General features: G+C 46.3%; 1 protein-coding gene across 3 annotated transcripts in view; it reads left to right on the forward strand.

Moving 5' to 3' along the window:
- The window catches only part of LOC106576282 (uncharacterized), a 59,983-nt gene that overhangs the window by 33,036 nt on the left and 6,162 nt on the right, over positions 1-20,785 (forward strand). For all 3 annotated transcript variants that reach the window (XM_082963944.1, XM_014153373.3, XM_082963943.1), the window contains 9 exons: positions 95-253; positions 2,708-2,926; positions 4,167-4,267; positions 5,159-5,264; positions 6,272-6,340; positions 9,559-9,798; positions 17,481-17,551; positions 17,756-17,866; positions 17,949-18,046. In XM_082963944.1, coding sequence (XP_082820070.1) covers positions 95-253; positions 2,708-2,926; positions 4,167-4,267; positions 5,159-5,264; positions 6,272-6,340; positions 9,559-9,798; positions 17,481-17,551; positions 17,756-17,866; positions 17,949-18,046 — 1,174 coding nt within the window. The remainder of the gene's footprint in view (positions 1-94; positions 254-2,707; positions 2,927-4,166; positions 4,268-5,158; positions 5,265-6,271; positions 6,341-9,558; positions 9,799-17,480; positions 17,552-17,755; positions 17,867-17,948; positions 18,047-20,785) is intronic.

The raw sequence follows: 20,785 nt of genomic DNA on the forward strand, positions 1-20,785 counted from the left end.
CTCTATTTCTAACCCTCCATTTCTATTGCATCATGTAACACAATACAGGTGTATATTCTCTATGTGATATGCCAACCTGCTTGTGCTGTTTCAGATGGCAGTGACACAGTGTCCTCCTGGTCCCGCTGTTCTCAGGTCAGCTCTAGCCAGTCCCATGTGTTTGATGAACTGGAGGCCATCGCCCCGCGGACCAGCTCCTGTCTGTCCCTAGACCACCCACTCAGCCCAGCAGACTGCAGCCCACCTGGTACAGGTACTGTACAGAGCACCCACATTATGTCCAGCAGATTGTATAAAATACCACTGATGTCATACCTGTCAAGGGTCTACACAATGATTACATCAGAAATGTGCTCTATATTTATGTCAAACATACTGTACATGTGCTCCTCTAACTGTAGACACTTGAAAAAGAAGAGCTTTGTTGTATGGCCATTGGCTTTTTACTTTGTATCAAAGTTGGTGAATTAACCGTTTATTTTTTTAGAGCAGGTGAATGCTTAACTAGCTACTTGTGGAATGTACTTGATGTTTAGAGTTGTTTCTACCTGGGCAGTCCATGGTGTTAAAATTAATTAGCATTGTTTTAGACAGTATTGTCAATGAAAAGGTCACGGCACCTGATTGTCTTTTTCCTGTTTGTGGTTGTTGTTGTGGCCATGTTTGTTTGACCACCATTAATGAGACGTGCTCTCCTTCCTCAGCCTCTCTCATGTAATGGACTGGGGTGTGACGGTGATGTGTGTATCTCAGCGCTCTGTTGTGGAACAGAGTGCCGCGTCTTTGTGTGTGTGTGTGTGTGTGTGTGTGTGTGTGTGTGTGTGTGTGTGTGTGTGTGTGTGTGTGTGTGTGTGTGTGTGTGTGTGTGTGTGTGTGTGTGTGTGTGTGTGTGTGTGTGTGTGTGTGTGTGTGTGTGTGTGTGTGTGTGTGTGTGTGTGTGTCTACTGAGGTTGGTCAGTTCAGTGAGCTGTGAAGTGGATCATTACCCAACGCAGACAGTGATTTTCTCACTCACTGAGGACTTCCCCAAGCTTCTCTCATCCCCTCTAATCCCTGACAAGGTGTTTAAGATGTTTAACCTGCTCGCTTGACCTGAACCTCCGTCTGACCTCCATGACCTTTGCCCTGAGGATGTGGTGGGATCATGTCAGTGGTGTAACATCTTCCTCAATTGACAGATATAGACATCTATTATCAGTATAGAGCCTGGAAAGCAAATACATGTAAAACTGTCTTAAACTGACTGACTGCTTAAACTTTGCTACTGACTCACAGGCATCCAAGTGTGTCTGTCCACTCTCCAGTGACCCCATCTGGGTGGCAGTATAGCTAGTTAACGCTTTAATCACAGGGTTAGACCTTTTATCTGTAACAGTGTGTCTTTACAATGGGTTGCATTGTCATGGCTAATGAGGGGGTTAACTCCCAGCCTAACTGAAAGTGTGTCATCCCAATGTGTCTCACCCATGCTGATCCATGGGAATTCCTTCACCACAACTCCTTAATCAATCAGACAGCCAGCCAGTTCCCTTTTTTCTCACCTGAAGGGGTTTACCTGACAAACAGAAACACACCCAGAGACAAGCAACGCATTGTAGAGGCAGGAACACTCCCTAGGCCATGGGTAGGCAACCCTGATCCTAGAGGTCCACAGGCAGGTTTTGGATTTAACTGACCTGGAAGACCAGGTGTGTTGAATGTAGGGAATCGCTGAACTAAGGAATCACCTCGGTTGGTCAGGTGTGGTACCTCGTTGGAACAACATCCTGCAGTACCTGCAGTACTCCAGGTACAGGGTTGTCTTCCCCTGATCGAGGCAGAATTCATTTAAAGTCGCTCAAAGTCACTAAAAGTTAGTCGCTCAAAGGACATACTGTAAAATAAACGCTGTACTGTACTTAACAATTAGAAAACTATCCAGATGTGATACTTTTTATGCGCTATAAAACACAATGCATTCCACTATGGCTGTGAGATGGTGGGACTGAGATTGCATTGAGAGGAGAAGCAGGTTTGACGTGCAGCAGAGCGTGATATGAGACAGCTCCAGCTCAGCGGCTGTGTGAAATCCCCTCCCAGGAACAGCAGCTCCACACCCTGCTCTCTGCCTGGGCGGCGTGGGGATTTGCATGGGCAGGGAGCCCACACTGTTACTGATCCCCTTTTAATTGGCCGTGACAGAGAACTTTGGAGCCTAGGACTGGGGGGTGGAGCTGGAGGGTTGTCAGTCATATTTGCACACACCTCACTGATCCATACAGGACTGTTTCCTCCATCTCTATTCTGGTTCAGAGAGGCTATCCCTGGCCTATGCCTGGTTATCCAGGGGTCCCTGTGATCCAGGGTTCCCTGTGATAACCCCCTGCACACAGGGAATCAGAGGAGGTGGTCACTCTGGTCCTGACTAATCTATTGTTTGTTGAGTTCCGTGTAGCTCTGTTGGTAGAGCATGGCTCTTGCAACACCAGGGATGTGGGTTCGATTCCCACAGGGGATCAGTATGAAAATGTATGTATTCGTATGTAAGTCGCTCTGGATAAGAGTGTCTGCTAAATGTCCAAACATTTTTTTTAAATGAGTTAGTAGATGGACTGACTGATGCAATGGACTCCCTTAGTCCCTTTTTAATGCTTTAGTTCTGATGTGTTGGATCTGCTGTTTCACATAATGCTTCAGTTGTCCTGTATACTGTATGCCACCTCTGCAGAGATGTCCCCAGGCCTGGCTGCTCTGACAGTGGGCTGTGACTCAGGGGACCTGGGCTCCCTGTCCCGTGTGCAGCTCCTGCTCCTGGACCGGTCGGACCCTGTGGAGCCCCACTGGCTCGCTGGTCAGGACAAGTACTCCCCAACAGAAGACAGAACAACAGACCTCACGGCGGAGCTCCGAGCCAGAAGACCTCTTAGTCCAAGACTGTACACTACAGGTATACCTGATTTACAACTCAACACCCAGCCCAGTCTGTGATTTATTTGTGAGTCAGTGAATGGGATTGAACTGGCACATGTCTTTATATACACACTGTGTTTGAGACATTGTTTCAGTAAGATTACTAGATGTAAACTCACTCCTTTGATAGTTTCTTTTGACAGTTACAAGGAGCCAAACTGTGACCTTTGATAGAAACAGCAAAACCGTTGATTTCACAACAGGGAAAATCCAGACAGAGTTCTATTCTGTAGAATAGGCTGGACAGGGGAATACCAAGCAGCGTTATGGGTGTGTGCCTGCCGTTCGTTGGCCCGGCCTTGAGAGTAATGTCTTTACAGTGTGAACCGCCTCTCATCTGCTCCCAGGCATGCTGCTGCAGGCTCTTAACTGAAAGGCCATAAAGATATGGAGGCTCATTTCTGGCTTTGGCAGAACATTTTATTGGGATATGATATGCCATATTAATAAAGATCAAACTGCTTCGCGTTTATCATTAACCTGGAGACCTCAGCCCAGACACACAAAAGTATCTCTTTTAACAATGGCACAATCTGGATGTGATTGTGTCTGTGCGGCATGCGCATATCACTCTGGGTGATGCAAGAAATGGCATAGAAAGTTGACCAAACGTCCCGTAAAGTGGTAAAAGGAACGTAAGTGGTCGATGAGCAAACAGTTGGAAATAAGCACGTCATATTGTAGTTTTAGAGGCAAACAAAAGATGTGTAAACTTGTTTTCCATGATATTGACAATACTAATGCTCAGTGTGATGCTTCTCCTCTGAATTGGCAATGGCCTTGAATACAGTCATTGAATCCAACTAAATCCTCTTCACTCGGTGACATGTCACCGTGGCCTGCCTGGAGATGTAGACATTGCAGGGAGCTAGTCTGTCTGTCTGTCTGTCCTCCTAGGTGTGTCTCCAGAACGATGTTTTCCCATTCTGTGTTTGCACCTGGCACGCTTCTGCGAGACAGGTGCTCCTCCATGTTTTTTTCCCCCTCTTTTTATATCAGTATTTGCAGAGCGATTAGGAACCATACTTTTAACTAATACATGGCATTACTCATATCGGTGCACGCACTCAAACACAAAGGAAAACACACACGCAAGCGTGCACACCGGGCACGTTGGCACACGCACACACAATCTATCCAGTTTGTGTCTTCAAATTGATGTGCTTGTGTGTGTGTGTGTGTGTGTGTGTGTGTGTGTGTGTGTGTGTTGTTGTCAGACGTCCTGCAGCCCCTCACAGCTGGCAGCTGTGGAGACGGCAGTGTGTCTGAGAGGTGTGTCGCCACAGGCAAAGTCCAGGAACAGGGTGAGCACACAATGGTGAGTGTCTGTAGGCCCTCCCCTAAACTACCCCTCACAACAACCCCCCCCCCCCCCCCGGCTTTCATCCGTCTCCTTAAATGACTATTGCACATTGTTGTTTAAACACGGACTATACAAACACTCAGACACTGACTGAGACAAAGACCTCTATTTACAGTATAAACTTGAACTGGCGCGAATTTGTAACTGCCATCCCGGATCAAGCAGCCAAATTGTTGTTGATAATTGAAACACAATATAACAACAGTGAGAGAAGCGTGCTGTGCAGCAGGTGTGTAGTTAATCAGTCACAGGCCACCGGAGGGAGAGGCTGGTGACTGTACCACTGAAAGAGCAGATTTATTATTTACACCACACTCCACTCATCCCACTGCTCTAACCAAGGGGGGACCACTCACTCACACTTAGATGTGGCTCTATACAGGGGGGACTCTTTTGGAGGATGCGCCTCTGGTGGGATGGATCAGACAGGTCAGGGGTGAGGGGTCAGGGGGTAAACGCAGCGCTGCGAGTGCCGGGGTGCAGTGGAATGGATGCAGGTGCTCCACGCGATAGACTATTCATCTCCTCTTTATGATGGAGGAGAGAGCTTCCTCTGCTCTCTGAAAGGCTCAATGTGCCTTATAAGCCCCCTGTGATTATGTCTAACCACAATGAAGCGTTCTGAGTACCCGGGGCATGATTCATGTTAGGCTATTTGCATACTGGACCACTACTACACCACAGGGTTAGAGTCTAGGGTGCTGGTGCGGGATTGGAACGCATTATGCGGTTATAATGTTTATTTTTTTGTAATAGTCATGCCTGATTGGTCAACGTGGTTTGAACACAGGTCAGATTGAATAATGTGATGGTCGTGTCGTGGTTTTATGCTTGTGTTTTCAACAGTCCCACACCAAGGATGGTTCCAGGTCACCATCGTCATGGATCAGTGACTCCAGCCCATCAGGCATCATATCCGGGTCCACCAGTTCCCAATGCGAGTCCTGCTGTGGTACTGCATCATATAACTCCTATCACATCCACACTTAATGAACGTGATCTCTTATTAACAACGACCTTATTGATTTGATTTCCTAACCGTTATACTTCAGCTTCAGCTCTGCATATTCTGCATTCAACCCTTCTCTCTGAACCTCAGCATACATCTCTGGAAACCCTTAACAGCTGTCTTTAATCAGTCAATACCTACAAGAGGATGTCCTTAACATGAGGGTTTGGTCTCCGTAAAAGCCCCCTCTGTCCATACTAGAGTGGGTCTTATTCAAAGCCATTGTGTTTTTACTGTCACCGCTGTTTGGCCGCGTTTCTCTGCGTCCGGTACATTTAAGCCTGATAATCCTCCGTAGAACCGGCTGGCGAGCAGAGTGGTCCTCTCCTGTGTGGCCGTCTTGTGTACACTGATGAATAATGGGTTCAAAGGCAGAGCAAGTACTGTAGGACCAGAAACACAGAGAAAACAGGCTTCACAGGAAGGAAAGAGAAAGGAAGGATCAATTGGGTTTGACTTACCCCCTTCACATTTCTCTCTCTTCTGTGAAGCAGAGAAACACTCTTTTTGAGCTAAAACTTTCTCCCCATTTAATTTCTCCTTTTCCCTCTTCCCTCTCATCACTTTCTCCTTCGCCCTTTTTGTTCTTCCTCCACCTCTATTTCACCACATCTGTCCTCAGCCTGTGATCATGCCATGTGTTTTAACGCTGAGTGACTCTCCTGTATCAGTCATTGTGTTATGTTGGCCCTAATGGCCCGTGGCTCGCTGTGTTGCGGCTCAGTGACAGCACCATTACAAACCCAGTTGTCATACCTGTGATTCAACAGTCATGCATGAAGGCCACCGTACTCAGCCGTTAACTATGATCAAGGGCACAGTGACATGTAACATGTCCTCTTGGCTCCACTGCTTGTCGTCTGATGTCAGGACACCATGACTGGTGGGTTACACTCACTGGTCAGATACCAGGAGCTGTGTCACATGACTTCATCTATGTTAACTTACAGATGGGGAGGAGTCCGAGGGAAGTGACCAAACCAGCCAGGCCCTTACCTCCTTAAATGACAGGCACAAGGGTGAGTGACGTTTTCGTGAGATGTCTTCATTTGGGATAGTAAAGTTTTCCCACTGTATTATCACCTCTATTTTACACGCCTGCAATGGAACGCTCATAATGCTCATTCGACATAAGGCAACCGTTTGTTGTGGTGGAGCCCTAAACATCGCGAAACCCCAAAAGACGGTCTTATTTACTGCAGCTCTGCGAGAACAAACTTGTCACATAAAAAAGAAGATGTCATCCCAGGTATCCTTGGTGATGGTCTGTGTGCTCTTGCACAATGACCTCTGGGAGGCCAAAGACATGGTCAGAGCCCAGGAGAGGGTCATGGGGAGGGCGCTGAGGGGTCAGCCCCGGGGTCAGCGAGCCTTTGAGAGGTGCCCAGTGTGTGGGATGGCTTTGTGTGGCCATAAGTTAGGTGAGATTGGGTTTCCAAGCGGAGGAACGGTGCAGTTAAAACTCTATAGAGCTCCCTAAGTAGTCGATAGAATGACACTGTTAGGACTCAATGTGACACTATGGGGACAGCATTGTAGGGTGACAGCATGGCGTTCCAGTATGAATTTACGAATCCAATAAGGACTTTGACCTAAAAGTATGTGTCCAAATAAAGAATATACGACAAATGTGAAATACAGACCCTGTTGTCGTAGTTATCAGTTTTTTGTTATAACAGGTTTATAGCTTGTGGCTTGTTCCAAACAATGTCCACCTGTGCATGAACCAATAGGCAGAATACAGGCCAATGGCACTTAGGCCAATGACTTACCCAGTCAGAAACATCATGCAATAAGTTAAGATAAGTCAGTAAGATATGTGGTCTGTCCCCAGTGAGCTCTCTGATAAGGTCTTTGTCCCTCTCTCTGTCATAATTCATTCATAGGTACAAATTCATGACTGTTTCAATTCTGCCCGGTCCCTCCTGTGTTTACCCCAGAGTTTAGCATTCAGCTGTAACTGAAGACGTTAGCGTCCTAAGTGAATATCGTTACGAGCCGGGGCCACGAAGAGGACTAATCTGGACTGACCCTGGTAGATTGTTCCGGAAGGCTTCGGGGAGCCGCTAGCTGGACAGATTAGGGCCGGTGAAAGAGAAGGGAAAGGATGGTCCCTCCCCCCAGAGGACCACACACTGACAATGTAGCTGTGTCACTATTGTCTCTAAACCACTGCCACTGTGGGCTCAGTGGTCATTGTCTCCTCCAAAATCCACCATCGTTTTCTCTCCCTCCTTGCCCTTTTTCAAACCTGGATTCATCCAGGCCCTTTGATTGGCACTTGTCAGCGGCTGATAGAGAGGATGACGTGTTGGAAAACGAACGTGCCGATAAAGGAGACCTGAAAAGGCCAATCCCTCCCCATGAATAATAATCTGGACGGATTTGCCTTTTTTGTCCGCCCCTCCCTTTATTCCAGCCTTTCTTCTGGACAGATAGAGGAGTCGAGGCTCTGGGTGGCATCGGTGAATGGCACTGATTGTTTCACTGACGCTCATCCTTTTCTCAAACACACAAAGAAAAAGATACAAGTCCGACCTTCCTGCCTCTTCCTGGTGCACTGGATGTTGGGTTCTTTCTGTGTGGAGGAGCAGTCAATGTGTGTATTTTTGTGTTCAGGGGCAGAGCCGGCCAGAGGGGGGGTGGTGTGGGATTTTTTTGTCTTCGGTGGCCTTTTGAGATCAGGGAGGGGATTTGACTTGGCTACACACAGCCAAATCCAGCTATCTGCCACAATTCAGATGGCTCTGTTGGTATGGTAACCTGGTCTGTGTGTTTTTAGATGGTTTCTAAGCAGGCCACTGTCTTGTTTCCAGCTTGAACTGACCTGTAATCACTCCCCAGCATTCACGGATTAAGCCATATTAGAATAGGAGCTTTTAGAAAGGAAGGCACCAAATCGTGAATAATTTGGGCAAAGCTTTTACTTTGTATCAAAGATGTCTCAGACTCGCTGTTTAAAATGACCAGTCTAGTTGGTCTTGTCCAATAATGAACATAAATATATTATGAAATGTGTTCATGTAAGATGTTAAAGCGCTTGCACAAATGCATAATTTCAGATAGCAATCGAACTAACATTTTGTCACCGTTCCTTCTAATTTCATGGTGTATAGGCATGCATTCTATACTGTATGATATCATTTGTATTATACATCTCCTTGGTCCTTCCAATTTCGTTTAAATAAATAATCTAAACATGATTGATGTTGCACACAAATAAATATTGTAGACCGAATGATAAATTCTATGTTGTATCGGTGGACAGTATTTTACTACCCAAAAGCCTTTGACATTGAGAATGGTGCCCGACAAAGAAACTGAAGTAGAGATATTGATTGTGTTCACTGTGGTGGAAGACGGATTGTCAAATGAGACATGACTATATCCATCTGAGCTGCTGACCTCTGACCTTTCAGCACGATATATGATATATGATGACAGTCTGTGACGTTTTTGATGAAAGATAGATCTGAAGGAACCCTATCACTCTGTTGGTCAAGCTTTCTCCTGATCGAAATGTCTAACTAACACCATCCTAATGCTGAAATGCTTGAAACTCATTTGTTTTATGTGATAACACAAGTAACACTTATGGTAAAGAATGACTACTATAGTTTTAAAAAAAGAAGGAACTTGTACTCACAATCCAAGCCTCGATGTACCTTGAGTCTTCATTGATGGCACTCGTTGTCCCTGCGCTTCCAGGCCAGGAAGTGCATTATTCTGACATTTCATTGGCAGATAATGGGACTCCTAATTGGTGGCCAGTGCCAAATCGACTGAGTGGTTAAGTTTCCCGAAGGGAGTGTCCCTCTTTCAGTTAGGATGTGTAAAGAACAGAGGAGTGGAGAAATGATGTGACTGGGATGTTTAGGGAGGACAAAGAGGTGAACGTGTGTTTGTGAGGGGGGAAAAAAGGAGAAGTGGTTGCAAAGTGATTTCTTAAGTAGCAAGATAGATGTACACAAATGCAGAACACCTAGCATGTTGACTTTCAAAGTGCTTTGTGGAACTCTACTAGGCACACAACAGTAATATCTAACTAAGTGGGTCAGCATCATGAAAATACAACAACCAGTGAGTGAGTACCATAAACAACCATAAACAGTGTTAGTTCTCATAGATCTGCTTATGGGGATATGACTGCAATATGATGACCTCTCAGACTCAGATGGGCTTTGAAATCTGCCCAATGCCATGAGATTATTCTCCATCTCTATGTGTCCCCATCCAGGCCCCAGCCCAGACCAGGGGGTTCCAGTGAAGGAGGAGCCTGGTTGCCCTGATCGGGGGGAGCGAGGCTGGGCTTCCACAGTGGGCAGGAGAAGACCCGGGAGGCTGGAGCGCAGGATGCGGGAGAAGGAGCGAAAAAGGGAGGAGAGAAAGACAAAGGTGCTAAACATCTACTCCAGACTCCAGGACAGCGGGCCCCTTCAGCCCAGCCGCAACAGGGGCCGCTCCAAGTTTGAGGACTGTGAGTGTATCAGTGTATCCATCCACCCTCACACATTTAAAACCCAAAACTGCCAACCGACACATACTGATCTGCCCACTGCCTCTTACCATAAGGGAGCATGTTAGCAAAACACAAACGCATCTACGCTCAACACTGCGGCCTCTCAACTTTTTAAAATCATTTTTCTCCCCAACACAATTTTCCTTTAGTCCAGAGCACAGCACTTGATTTCACCATTTCAATTAGCTGCTTTGTAAACAGGAGTTTACCCTGAAATTCTTCAGTTTCTCCCAAATGTCGAATTTCTGTCGTTCCACCCATTGTCACTGTGCCGAGCCTGGCAAGTCCCACAATGAGCCTGTACACCTCGGGTCAAGGTTAAGGGGGTGGGGCCCCCAGATTGGTCCCTGGGTCAGGGTTTCTCCTGTGTGCACTGCCACTTGTCTGATTGGACAGGTTCGTTCAGCCAGTAATAAACCAAGAGGAAGAACCCTGCAGCTGTCCTTCCACACAACAAAAGGAAGGTTTTTACCAATGATGAGTTTGTGTGTGTGTGTGTGTGTGTGTGGTGGGGAGAGGGAACTGTTTCTCTTTCATAAGTGTGTATTGGCTTCAACTATTTCTCAGTTCTCAGCACATTTTATATTTTTAGCAGTCATCTTCGAGCATCATGTTTATGTCTGCTGGTGTTACTTTCTGTTTGTATTTGTGGGTTTGTGTGATAATGAGTGTCAGTATGTGTGTGTGTTTGCACGTGTGTGTGGGCTGCTGCCCCTCGCTCAGACACGTGTAAACCTGTCCCCTCATTAGGGGCTGAAAGGCACTAATTGGCCTTAATTGGCACCCTCTCGTCTGGCACTGACCACTGGCCAAAGCACTCCTAGAGAGACGCCTCTCAACGCACCCCTCCCTCGTTCCATTCTTCCTCTCCTCTATGCACTTTTCTCCCACTTTCTTCCTTTACTTCCCCATCCATCCATCCTTCCTACCCCTAGACATTCACTTTCTCTTGTGCCTCTGTTTGTGCCACACTCCCTGTTTCCCATCAAGAGTACATGACTGGGCTAGCACAGTAGTAGAGAGACTGTGGATTGTACACAGGAAGGTGTACATGACTGTGTTATCACAGTAGTAGAGAGACCGTAGATTGTATACAGTAAGTATAAGCAATAGCAGAGTGATGATTGTTTTCATACAGATAAGAGCGGCGTCAGGTCTGAACCTCAATGTTTTCCTAGTAGGCTAGGAACATACAATGCCTGTGTTGACTGAGTGCATGATTGTTTTGGATAGATACGCAAGAGGGATGACTGTAAGTGCATGCAGGGAGACTGGTGTCCACTCGGAGCTCCATTGTGTGCTGTTGTCCCATGGAGTGCTGCTCAGTAGCTGTACCTGTGCTGCTGGCGTCAGTGACTCACTCTGCCAGGGTCTCTGATGAATGTCGGTGTTGATGGGGAACACCTGGCGGCCCCGTGACTGCACCGCCTCAGCCCCGCCCCCCGGACGCCACTCAGCCTCCCGTGTATTAGCGTTCTATTCAGTCAGGTGGGGAATCCACTGCAGTCGTTTGCTCGGTTGTTTTCACCGCAATGAATAGCTTCTCAATGAATGAGCAAGGGAGACCAATCACTTAGAAAAGAGGGTGTGTGTGTGTGTGTGTGTGTCTGCACGCATGCGCCTGTGTGTGTGTGTGTGTGTGTGTGTGTGTGTGTGTGTGTGTGTGTGTGTGTGTGTGGTGTGTGTGTGTGTGTGTGTGTGTGTGTGTGTGTGTGTGTGTGTGTGTGCCCGTGCGCTAAGGTACAGTGCCTTTATGTAACGGCAGTTTGCTCAGCCTTTGATCTAGAATGCCTCTGTGTATTTACCATTAGAATACCTCTGTGTATTTACCATTAGAATACCTCTGTGTATTTACCATTAGAATACCTCTGTGTATTTACCATTAGAATACCTCTGTGTATTTACCATTAGCGCCAAATGACTGGACAAACAAACAGCCAGCCTATTGATGAGCATCAGCGTGGAATATGCACGTTAGCTGCCGCTGTTTTCAAAGAGCGCAGAGAAGGAGAGAGGCAGAGAGCGGCAAAGTGAATCTGTCAAAGAGTCTATTATATGGTGTCTGAACAGAGAGGGCCCTCCACAATGGCTTTATTAATGGCATAATGTCAAGGAGAGGCTGGGCAATAATAACACAGAATTTGGCAATGTCAGCTTATCAGTACAGATCAGTTATAGCAGATGATTAGAGGCTTTGAGGACTTATCTTTGTGGATCTGTCCAATGTCCAATCAGCGCTAGGTGATTGGACGTAGGCGTGTGTATGAGTGTGTGTAAGCGTGTGTGTGTGTATGCGAGCTGTGGTTTGTGGTGAGGTGGGTGGCGTGCTGCCAGGGTCGGGAGTGTGGCGCTGCGTGTGTCTTTGTTTGTTTTCCTGACACAGACTTTTCCCCCTCATCCTTTTGGGGAAAGTGAAGGGGCGGAGCCACGGGTCCATGGAGTAATAATGAGGCCTGTTGCCAAATTCTGCCCCCCCTCCTGAATCCACCATGCTCAAAGGGACTGGAGCACACTGCCAAATTCTCCTCCGACTCAAAAGAGATGTTGAATCATATTTGGTCGCATTATTAAAGAATCACGAAAAGTTGATGAACTATCCTGTAATTATGGTTCTAAGTTCCTTTCATGTAAAACGATAACATCATGGAATCGTTACTGATGAATTGGCTAGTCTGGCCATGAATCCTTAGCTACTGCTGTTACAAGACTAGAGGAAATGTACAATATGTTTAAGTGATGTCTGACCCCCTGTCTTCAGCTAACAGTTGTGTGTGGATATGGACATAGATACACTTAGATACACTCTCTGTGAATGACTTTCAACATTGAGTGGAGCTCAGGAATTAAAGGACTGATGATCCCCTCGTGCACCTCCTACTGGCCTACTGAAGCTCTCAACTTCCTGCTTTTATAATGCTGTTACTGTAACATTTAGTCTTCATATAAACCTCATTGGTTGCTCCATTGTGTAATTAATACACTTAAATATACTGTAGAATCGTATCATGGAACAATCTAGACCAGTTTGGTTGAATTAATGTCAGTGACTGGAGGATTTTATTATCATCATACAACATGTCAAACTACTCAAACTATACTGAAGCTTTGGTTTATTTGAAGATTGTAGGACTAGCACTCATTATGTCATGTTTTGACGCTACAGAATTAAAAGATCATAGCACTTAAAGAGCTTAAAACCCAACGTATCCCCAAATGTTCCCGTATAGTCTGTCTGTTGTGTTACCGTCACAGTGGATAACGTTTGAGTCTAGCCAACGCCATGGAAAATCCATGCTCATTACATGAATGTAATTACTCTAAATACAGGTTTTTAATCAGACACTATGCGGGTTAGGTTGGGCTCTGACATTCTCCCGCTGGAAAAACGGGGTAATTTCTCCTCTAGCACTGAATGTGACCTTTGTTTGGGGAATTATGGATACTTTATACATGTGATGATGAGCAGAAACAAAGGTCTGGGATTAAGTGGGGAAGAGAGGGAGCGAAATAAACAAGAGGACAACACGTGATATAACACAATAGAACCACAGTCCCGACACTGTTTACATATTTCCCGACTATAATGTACGGTATTGAGAAAGTTTGTTGTTGCAGTTATTCAGTTATTCCGACTTAACCTAGATTTCGATCAAAAATAACGGTTATATGCAAACTACTTTCTCACTTTGAATGATGTTTGTTTTGTTCAGGTTGTGACTGTGAGAAAGTATTAATCATGTGTTCATGAATGCCTGCACGGTGTCAGATCAGCAATCAGGCCGTTTGTCATCTGTCAGCTGGAGACATTGACAGTGATGTCCAAGTGTGTGTTAAATGAGATGTGACTGGTGGCTTTTCGCCGTCTGCGGACCGATGAACATCTTTTTGGTGACTGAAGAAACGGAACAAAAAGCAGCAAAACAAACGGCAGCAAAAGTGAACCTCCTCGCTCATCATCATCACGGCCCCATTGTTCCTCCCTCAATCGCTACTGAATCGCCTCACTCTCATTACAGATTACAGCTTTAGCAGAGTGACTCTCCCCTTTCTCTCGCCTTTCTGTGCCACGGTCCTTCTCTTGATTAACATTTTCTGCTAGGCTTCACACCAAAGGCACAACCTGTGTGCTTTAAAGGCCATCTGAAAAAGAAAGCCATCATGCGCTGGAGTGGAATCAGATAAGGCTATCTGGCAGGAGGTTTTAGTGCCTGGGCTTTGTCCCGCTCCTCCACCCGCCTTCGCTTCCTCCCTCAATCTCTCACTCCACTGCACCTTTTGTCCGGCTGATTTCCCGACGGAGTGGCCCCCTCAGTCGCAGACCCCCTGATCTCCCTCCAGCATGGACTGCAGTGTGTGTGTGTGTGTGTGTGTGTGTGTGTGTGTGTGTGTGTGTGTGTGTGGTGTGTGTGTGTGTGTGTGTGTGTGTGTGTGTGTGTGTGTGTGTGTGTGTGTGTGTGTGTGTGTGTGTGTGTGTAAAAGTGAGTGCCTGTGGGCACACATCAGGCCTGAGAGGTGCAATTCAGAGGCCCAGGAAAGCGAAGCATGCCTAGGATAGAGAAAGAGAGAGAGAGAGCGTGGTAGAAATAGAGTCCCCATTAGGGGGACTGAAGCACTACCTACCAGGGACAGGAATGATGGGACCTGCCTCAGCCCGCCACCATGCTAAAGAGAGGAGACGGGGGATCCATTTACTCTGTTACACAAGCTGTCAATTCACTTCATTGGATTGATCAGTGCACTGATCCAGGCAGTGGTGTGTGTGTGTGTCTATTGAAGAGGGTTAGATTGGGGTCTGGGGGCTAGCTAATACCCATCCCAGACGCTGCTCGGGGACCGAACGTGTGACTCATGGGTCTCAGCAAAAGCCCCTTCTCGTCACAGATATTTGCAAACAGATGTACACAGCCGCCCCGCAGGTTTTGATCAATCAAGCTTTAACAAGTCAAGTTGTCTGGATGCGAATGTAACAATTTGCATGTGAAAGGCGGAGGCTGCGGAAGGCCTGGTTTTGATTAGGCCTAAGCAGATAAATGGCAGATTGAAACGGCCCCCTGCAACCGGGGAGCAACCCAGAGGTCCAGGGGTTTAAGTCAGACTGATATAAACTCTGTTTCTGTTACTTTCTTCTGCTACCCAATGAATAGATCCATTATTCAGAGGACTCCTTCTCATCTCTACTGAATTGAAGTGGAAGCAGCTTAAAGAGCTCTCCCCTTCTCTTCCCTTCCTCTCTGCTTCTCTCCCATTCTCTTCCATACTCTCCCGTTTCCCCTTTCTGCTGCTTTCTCTTCTCCTCCTCCAGATTTGCTTTCTGAAATTGACGTGGATGTGTGATTAGCTATCATAGCAAACGAGATGTTGTCCCTTCGGTTGCTATCTAAAATGTTGACCACTGTAGACTTGTGGCATCCTCAACATCCGTATATATACAGTTGAAGTGGGAAGTTTACATACACCTTAGCCAAATACATTTAAACTCAGTTTTTCACAATTCCTGACATTTAATCCTAGTAAAATTTCCCTGTCTTAGGTCAGTTAGGATCACCACTTTATTTTAAGAATGTGAAATGTCAGAATAATAGTAGAGAGAATGATTTATTTCAGCTTTTATTTCTTTCATCACATTCTCAGTGGGTCAGAAGTTTACATACACTCAATTAGCATTTGGTAGCATTGCCTTTAAATTGTTTAACTTGGGTCAAACGTTTCGGGTAGCATTCCACAAGCTTCCCACAATAAATTGGGTGAATTTTGGCCCCTTCCTCCTGACAGAGCTGGTGTAACTGAGTCAGGTTTGTAGGCCTCCTTGCTCGCACACGCTTTTTCAATTCTGCCTACACATTTTCTATAGGATAGAGGTCAGGGCTTTGTGTTGGCCACTCCAATACCTTGACTTTGTTGTCCTTAAGCCATTTTGCCACAACTTTGGAAGTATGCTTGGGGTCATTGTTCATTTGGAAGACCCATTTGCGACCAAGCTTTAACTTCCTGACTGATGTCTTGAGATGTTGCTTCAATATATCCACATAATTGTCCTTCCTCATGAAGCCATCTATTTTGTGAAGTGCACCAGCCTCTCATGCAGAAAAGCATCCCCACAACATGATGCTGCCACTCCCGTGCTTCACGGTTGGGATGGTGTTCTTCGGTTTGCAAGCCTCCCCCTTTTTCCTCCAAACATAACGATGGTCATTATAGCCAAACATTTCTATTTTTGTTTCATCAGACCAGAGGACATTTCTCCAAAAAGTACAATCTTTGTCCCCATGTGCAGTTGCAAACCGTAGTCTGGCTTTTTTATGGCGGTTTTGGAGCAGTGGCTTCTTCCTTGCTGAGCGGCCTTTCAGGTTATGTCGATATAAGACTCGTTTTACTGTGGATATAGATACTTTTATACCTGTTTCCCCCAGCATCTTCACAAGGTCCTTTGTTGTTGTTCTGGGATTGATTTGCACTTTTCGCACCAAAGTAAATTGATCTCTAGGAGACAGAACGCGTCTCCTTCCTGAGTGGTATGACGGCTGCATGGTCCCATGGTGTTTATACTTGCGTACTATTGTTTGTACAGATGAACGTGGTACCTTCAGGTACCACCAGACTTGTGGAAGTCTACAAAAACATTTCTGAGGTCTTGGCTGATTTCTTTTGATTTTCCCATGATGTCAAGCAAAGAAGCACTGAGTTTGAAGGTAGGCCTTGAAATACATCCACAGGTACACCTCTAATTGACTCAAATGATGTCAATTAGCCTATCAGAAGCTTCTAAAGCCATGACATCATTTTCTGGAATTTTCCAAGCTGTTTAAAGCCACAGTCAACTTAGTGTATGTAAACTTCTGACCCACTGGAATTGTGATACAGTGAATTGTGTAAACAATTGTTGGAAAAATTACTTGTGTCATGCACAAAGTAGGTGTCCTAACCAACTTGCCAAAACTATAAAAAATTTGTGGAGTGGTTGAAAAACGAGTTTTAATGACTCCAACCTAAGTGTATGTAAACTTCAGACTTCAATTGTTTATAATTTCTAAAATGTGTACTACGTGCTCAAACCCTTTTACTTGTATTAAACGTTTCCCCGAAAGTGGGTTATGATGCCTGTTTCTCTTAGTCAATCAATACATTGACCTCAGCTGATCCCAGGTCTGTAAAAACTCCTCTCTCTCTACACACACGAAGACTTAGCAGCCAAGTGCCACAAGAGTCCCCTGAGTGTGCTGCCTGCCCGGCTGGGAACCCCAGTGAACACACTGGCCCTTATTGCCCCCCCCCCCCCCACCGCCACCACCACCAGAGGGATGCTGCTGGCCTCGCATTGATAAAGACCAGACTCTCACACACACACAGACACATACACATACACACACCTGAATCCTGGCATACTGTATATCTAGATATTATTAGAAAACGTTCAAAAATCTCACAGATGTATTGTGATCAGTATGAAATAAGATATAAACCCAGTTTGAGATAATATTAAGTTTATTTTTCAGTTTGGTGATGTGTGAGGATTTGTAAGCAGTTGATTTGAATTGAACACTATAGCAGAGGGTTGTGTGTGGCTTCTCTTCCCGCTAGAGAGCCTGTTAAACACAGAGGTTTGTATTTACTCTCTTCTCCTCTTCCTTTCTTTCTTGCAGTCGACTTCTTGGCAAAGTATTGCATTTTCAGCCAGGAGAAGCTGGCAGAATACAAAAGGGCTTTTGAAGCAGTAAGTGAAAGGGGATTTAAACCCTCTCTGTTCACACTATGCCTCAGATACACTCCCTCTTTCTTCCTGGTTTTCTGTCTCTCTCTTTCTCTAGATCTTACTCTCTCTCTCTCCTTTTCACTCTTCCTGTCTCTCGTGATTCTAACTTTGCTTACATGATGATGTTGTTGTTGATTATGATAATGTTGATGATGATCCCTTCAGGTTGACAGCGATGCTGATGGTTACATCTCCTGTCTGCAAGTGCTGCTGGCACTAAAGAAGATCATCCCTCCAGAGCTGCTCTCTGATGAAGAAGAGATATATGTCTACAGGGTAAATACAACACACACACACACACACACACACACACACAACACCTTCCATATCACTTTGACCATGATGGTTTTTCTCTCAGATCCTGGAGATGGTGGATTTCAGGGTGACAGATGGACTTACAGACCTGAGGCTCTTTGCTGTGATTGCGAGCCTGGCGCAGAAGATAGTCACCATGGAGTGAGTAGTCCAAGTCACTAATCCAACTCCCTTTTCACAATGAAGTCGGAAGAGGTGTCACTGAACCCCCCACCATAAATAAGAATACTAGTGTGTGTGTATGCATCAGTATGTCTGTCCACTGTGTATGCATCGGTATGTCTGTCCACTCTGTATGCGTCGGTATGTCTGTCCACTGTGTATGCATCGGTATGTCTGTCCACTGTGTATGCATCGGTATGTCTGTCCACTCTGTATGCGTCAGTATGTCTGTCCACTCTGTATGCGTCGGTATGTCTGTCCACTGTGTACGCGTTGGTATGTCTGTCCACTGTGTATGCATTGGTATGTCTGTCCACTGTGTATGCATCGGTATGTCTGTCCACTGTGTATGCATCGGTATGTCTGTCCACTGTGTATGCCTCTGTGTGTGTACTCTTTTGAGTGTGTTTGTGTATGCCTGTGAATACATTAAGACTACAACACGCCTAGTCTAGGCCATTTAAAGCTGACCCGGGCAGTCATGATCCCAGTACAGAACCCCATCACACTGATTAGAGTTTTGGGCCTCTGTCACTACATTATGTCCCATATGCCACAGATTCCCACACACTGCACGTTTCTCCCTGGCCGTGGTTTATGGCTGAGTACTAAGTACTGTGAGCAGGGCCCGCCTGAAGCTCCAGGGGTCTCCAGGGGTCAGGGGCTGCTCAGGGAGACACAGTCCAGTGTGAGAGCTCCCTCTCAGGGTGAACGAGGCCAGGGTCATGGGTCCCCTGATTTACGGCTGGCCCTTTGTGCGGCCCCGTGAAGAGGAGAAGGGGCTCCTACTCAATCCCATCTATGACTGTAGACTCTCTGACTTCTCCAGAAATGGAGAGGGACTGACTGGGGTGTTTAGTCTGGAAAGAAGTAATTGTGATCGTGATTCATTTTAACGTCCAGTACATGGAAATGGAACTCTTTTCAGAGAACTTGTAAATGGTTCCTGGATATATCTAACAGGAACCATGCCCAATCATTAACATCTCAGACAATACTGGCATGTAATACTTCCAGAGTTTCCTAAACCGCCGATATTCATCTGTAGGTCCTTAAATGGAAGTACAAGCTTCAAGACAAAGATTAGTCGTCTTAATACCCTTCCCTAAAAAACAATAGCATCAGTCTCTCATCTGGTCCTAGCTGAACTAAATTGATCCTGTTACCTGCTCTAATCCTGTTGATTTTAGTCCTAGCGTAAAACTAATCTGTAACAGTAGCCCAACAGTACTACTCTCTGGCTGCCTTTGAGGATTCACCAGCATGAGTATCCCAGATAATGATGTACCATGCCGTTATTTCCCCCTTCCCCCACAATTCCTTTTCTATCCTTCACAACTTCAGTCAACTATTCAATCTAGTTATCCCCTCTGTGCCTCAGTCTCTCTCTCTCTCTGTCTCTCGCTCTCACTCTCTCAATGTCTCTCCCAATGTCTCTTTTTCTCTCTCTCTCTCTCAATGTCTCTTTCTCTCAATGTCTCTCTCTCTCTCTCAATGTCTCTCTCTCTCTCTGCTCTGGCGTGTTGCCCCTGACTCAGTCCATCTGTCCCTGTATAACACTGTGCTTCTCAGCCCTCCTTGTACATCGCTATTCCCCCAGGGCAGGTCACATGACCTGAGAGACACATTTCCATACAGCAGCAGCCCATCAGAGCCAGGGTTGCATTCCCTTACAGGACACCAGTGGAGCCTCATGCCCCCACTGAACCCCCCTGAACCTGGAAGAGCTGTAGTGGAATTTCACTCCTAGTAGTCTTTCCTCACTCTGACCTCTGTTGTGCTGTGTGTGAGTGTGTGTGTGTGTGTGTGTGTGTGTGTAGGGGGGGTGTTCTAGTGCATTATTTTTGAATGAATCTAGCAAAAGCCGCATGATGGAAGAACAGTAATTCCCAATGTTCCTGCCAATTCACTAGAGTGACTCAGACCACTGAGAGGGAGGAGGTGTTCATTTGGCAATGAGCAGGGAAACCTGAGACCCTAGACGGTTGAACCGCTCACCTTTAAATAGACTGACCCACAATGCAATGTACCTCTCACCCTCTTTCTTCTCACTTCTGAGTCCCTCCAAATGCATTCTCCTCTTCTTTTCCCTCAGACCTGCTTTTATTCATTCTCTCCTTCCTTCACACTGCATTCAGACCAACTGTGGCCTGCTCAAATCCCCCTCTTCCAAAAACAAGTCTCAATTTCTCCCTGTCACTCGATTTTAACTGGGTCAGCATGCGTTTGCGTTCCAACACTGACCCCCAACCTCATCATGCCCCTGCCCCCCTAATGGAGGAGTGACCGCCAAAATGTTGGACATTACGTAAGTACGAAGTCTGCTGGGTTGTCCACGGCAGGGTGCCGTAGGGGGGCCAACAAAAGAAGTGGGTTAGGCTGCTATTATCCTCCTCGCTGGTCCTTCCCGGACCCATGTTTGGGGGCGGCCATTATCATGACTGTCCTTCCCTGCACCGTCATTTGGGCTCTTTTACTGCAAACCAAGTGCAATTAATGATCATTAGCTGCCCTGTCTCCCCTCGTTCCCGTCAAGCCCCTCCCGTCTTGGCCCCGGTTAGGGAAGTGGGCCAGTCGCAGCGCTGTGGGCACTCAGGCGTGTGCTCAACTCGGTGGCAGAGTGCTGATTCCATTCTTTCCCCCTAACAGGCCATTCAGCGCGTGGGCCGGGCCGGGGAGGGACGAGGGCTCATTAGCACGGGGGGCTCGTTAGAGACC

This window comes from Salmo salar, chromosome 17, assembly GCF_965601325.2.
Source record: "Salmo salar chromosome 17, fSalSal1, whole genome shotgun sequence".
Lineage (NCBI taxonomy): Eukaryota > Metazoa > Chordata > Actinopteri > Salmoniformes > Salmonidae > Salmo > Salmo salar.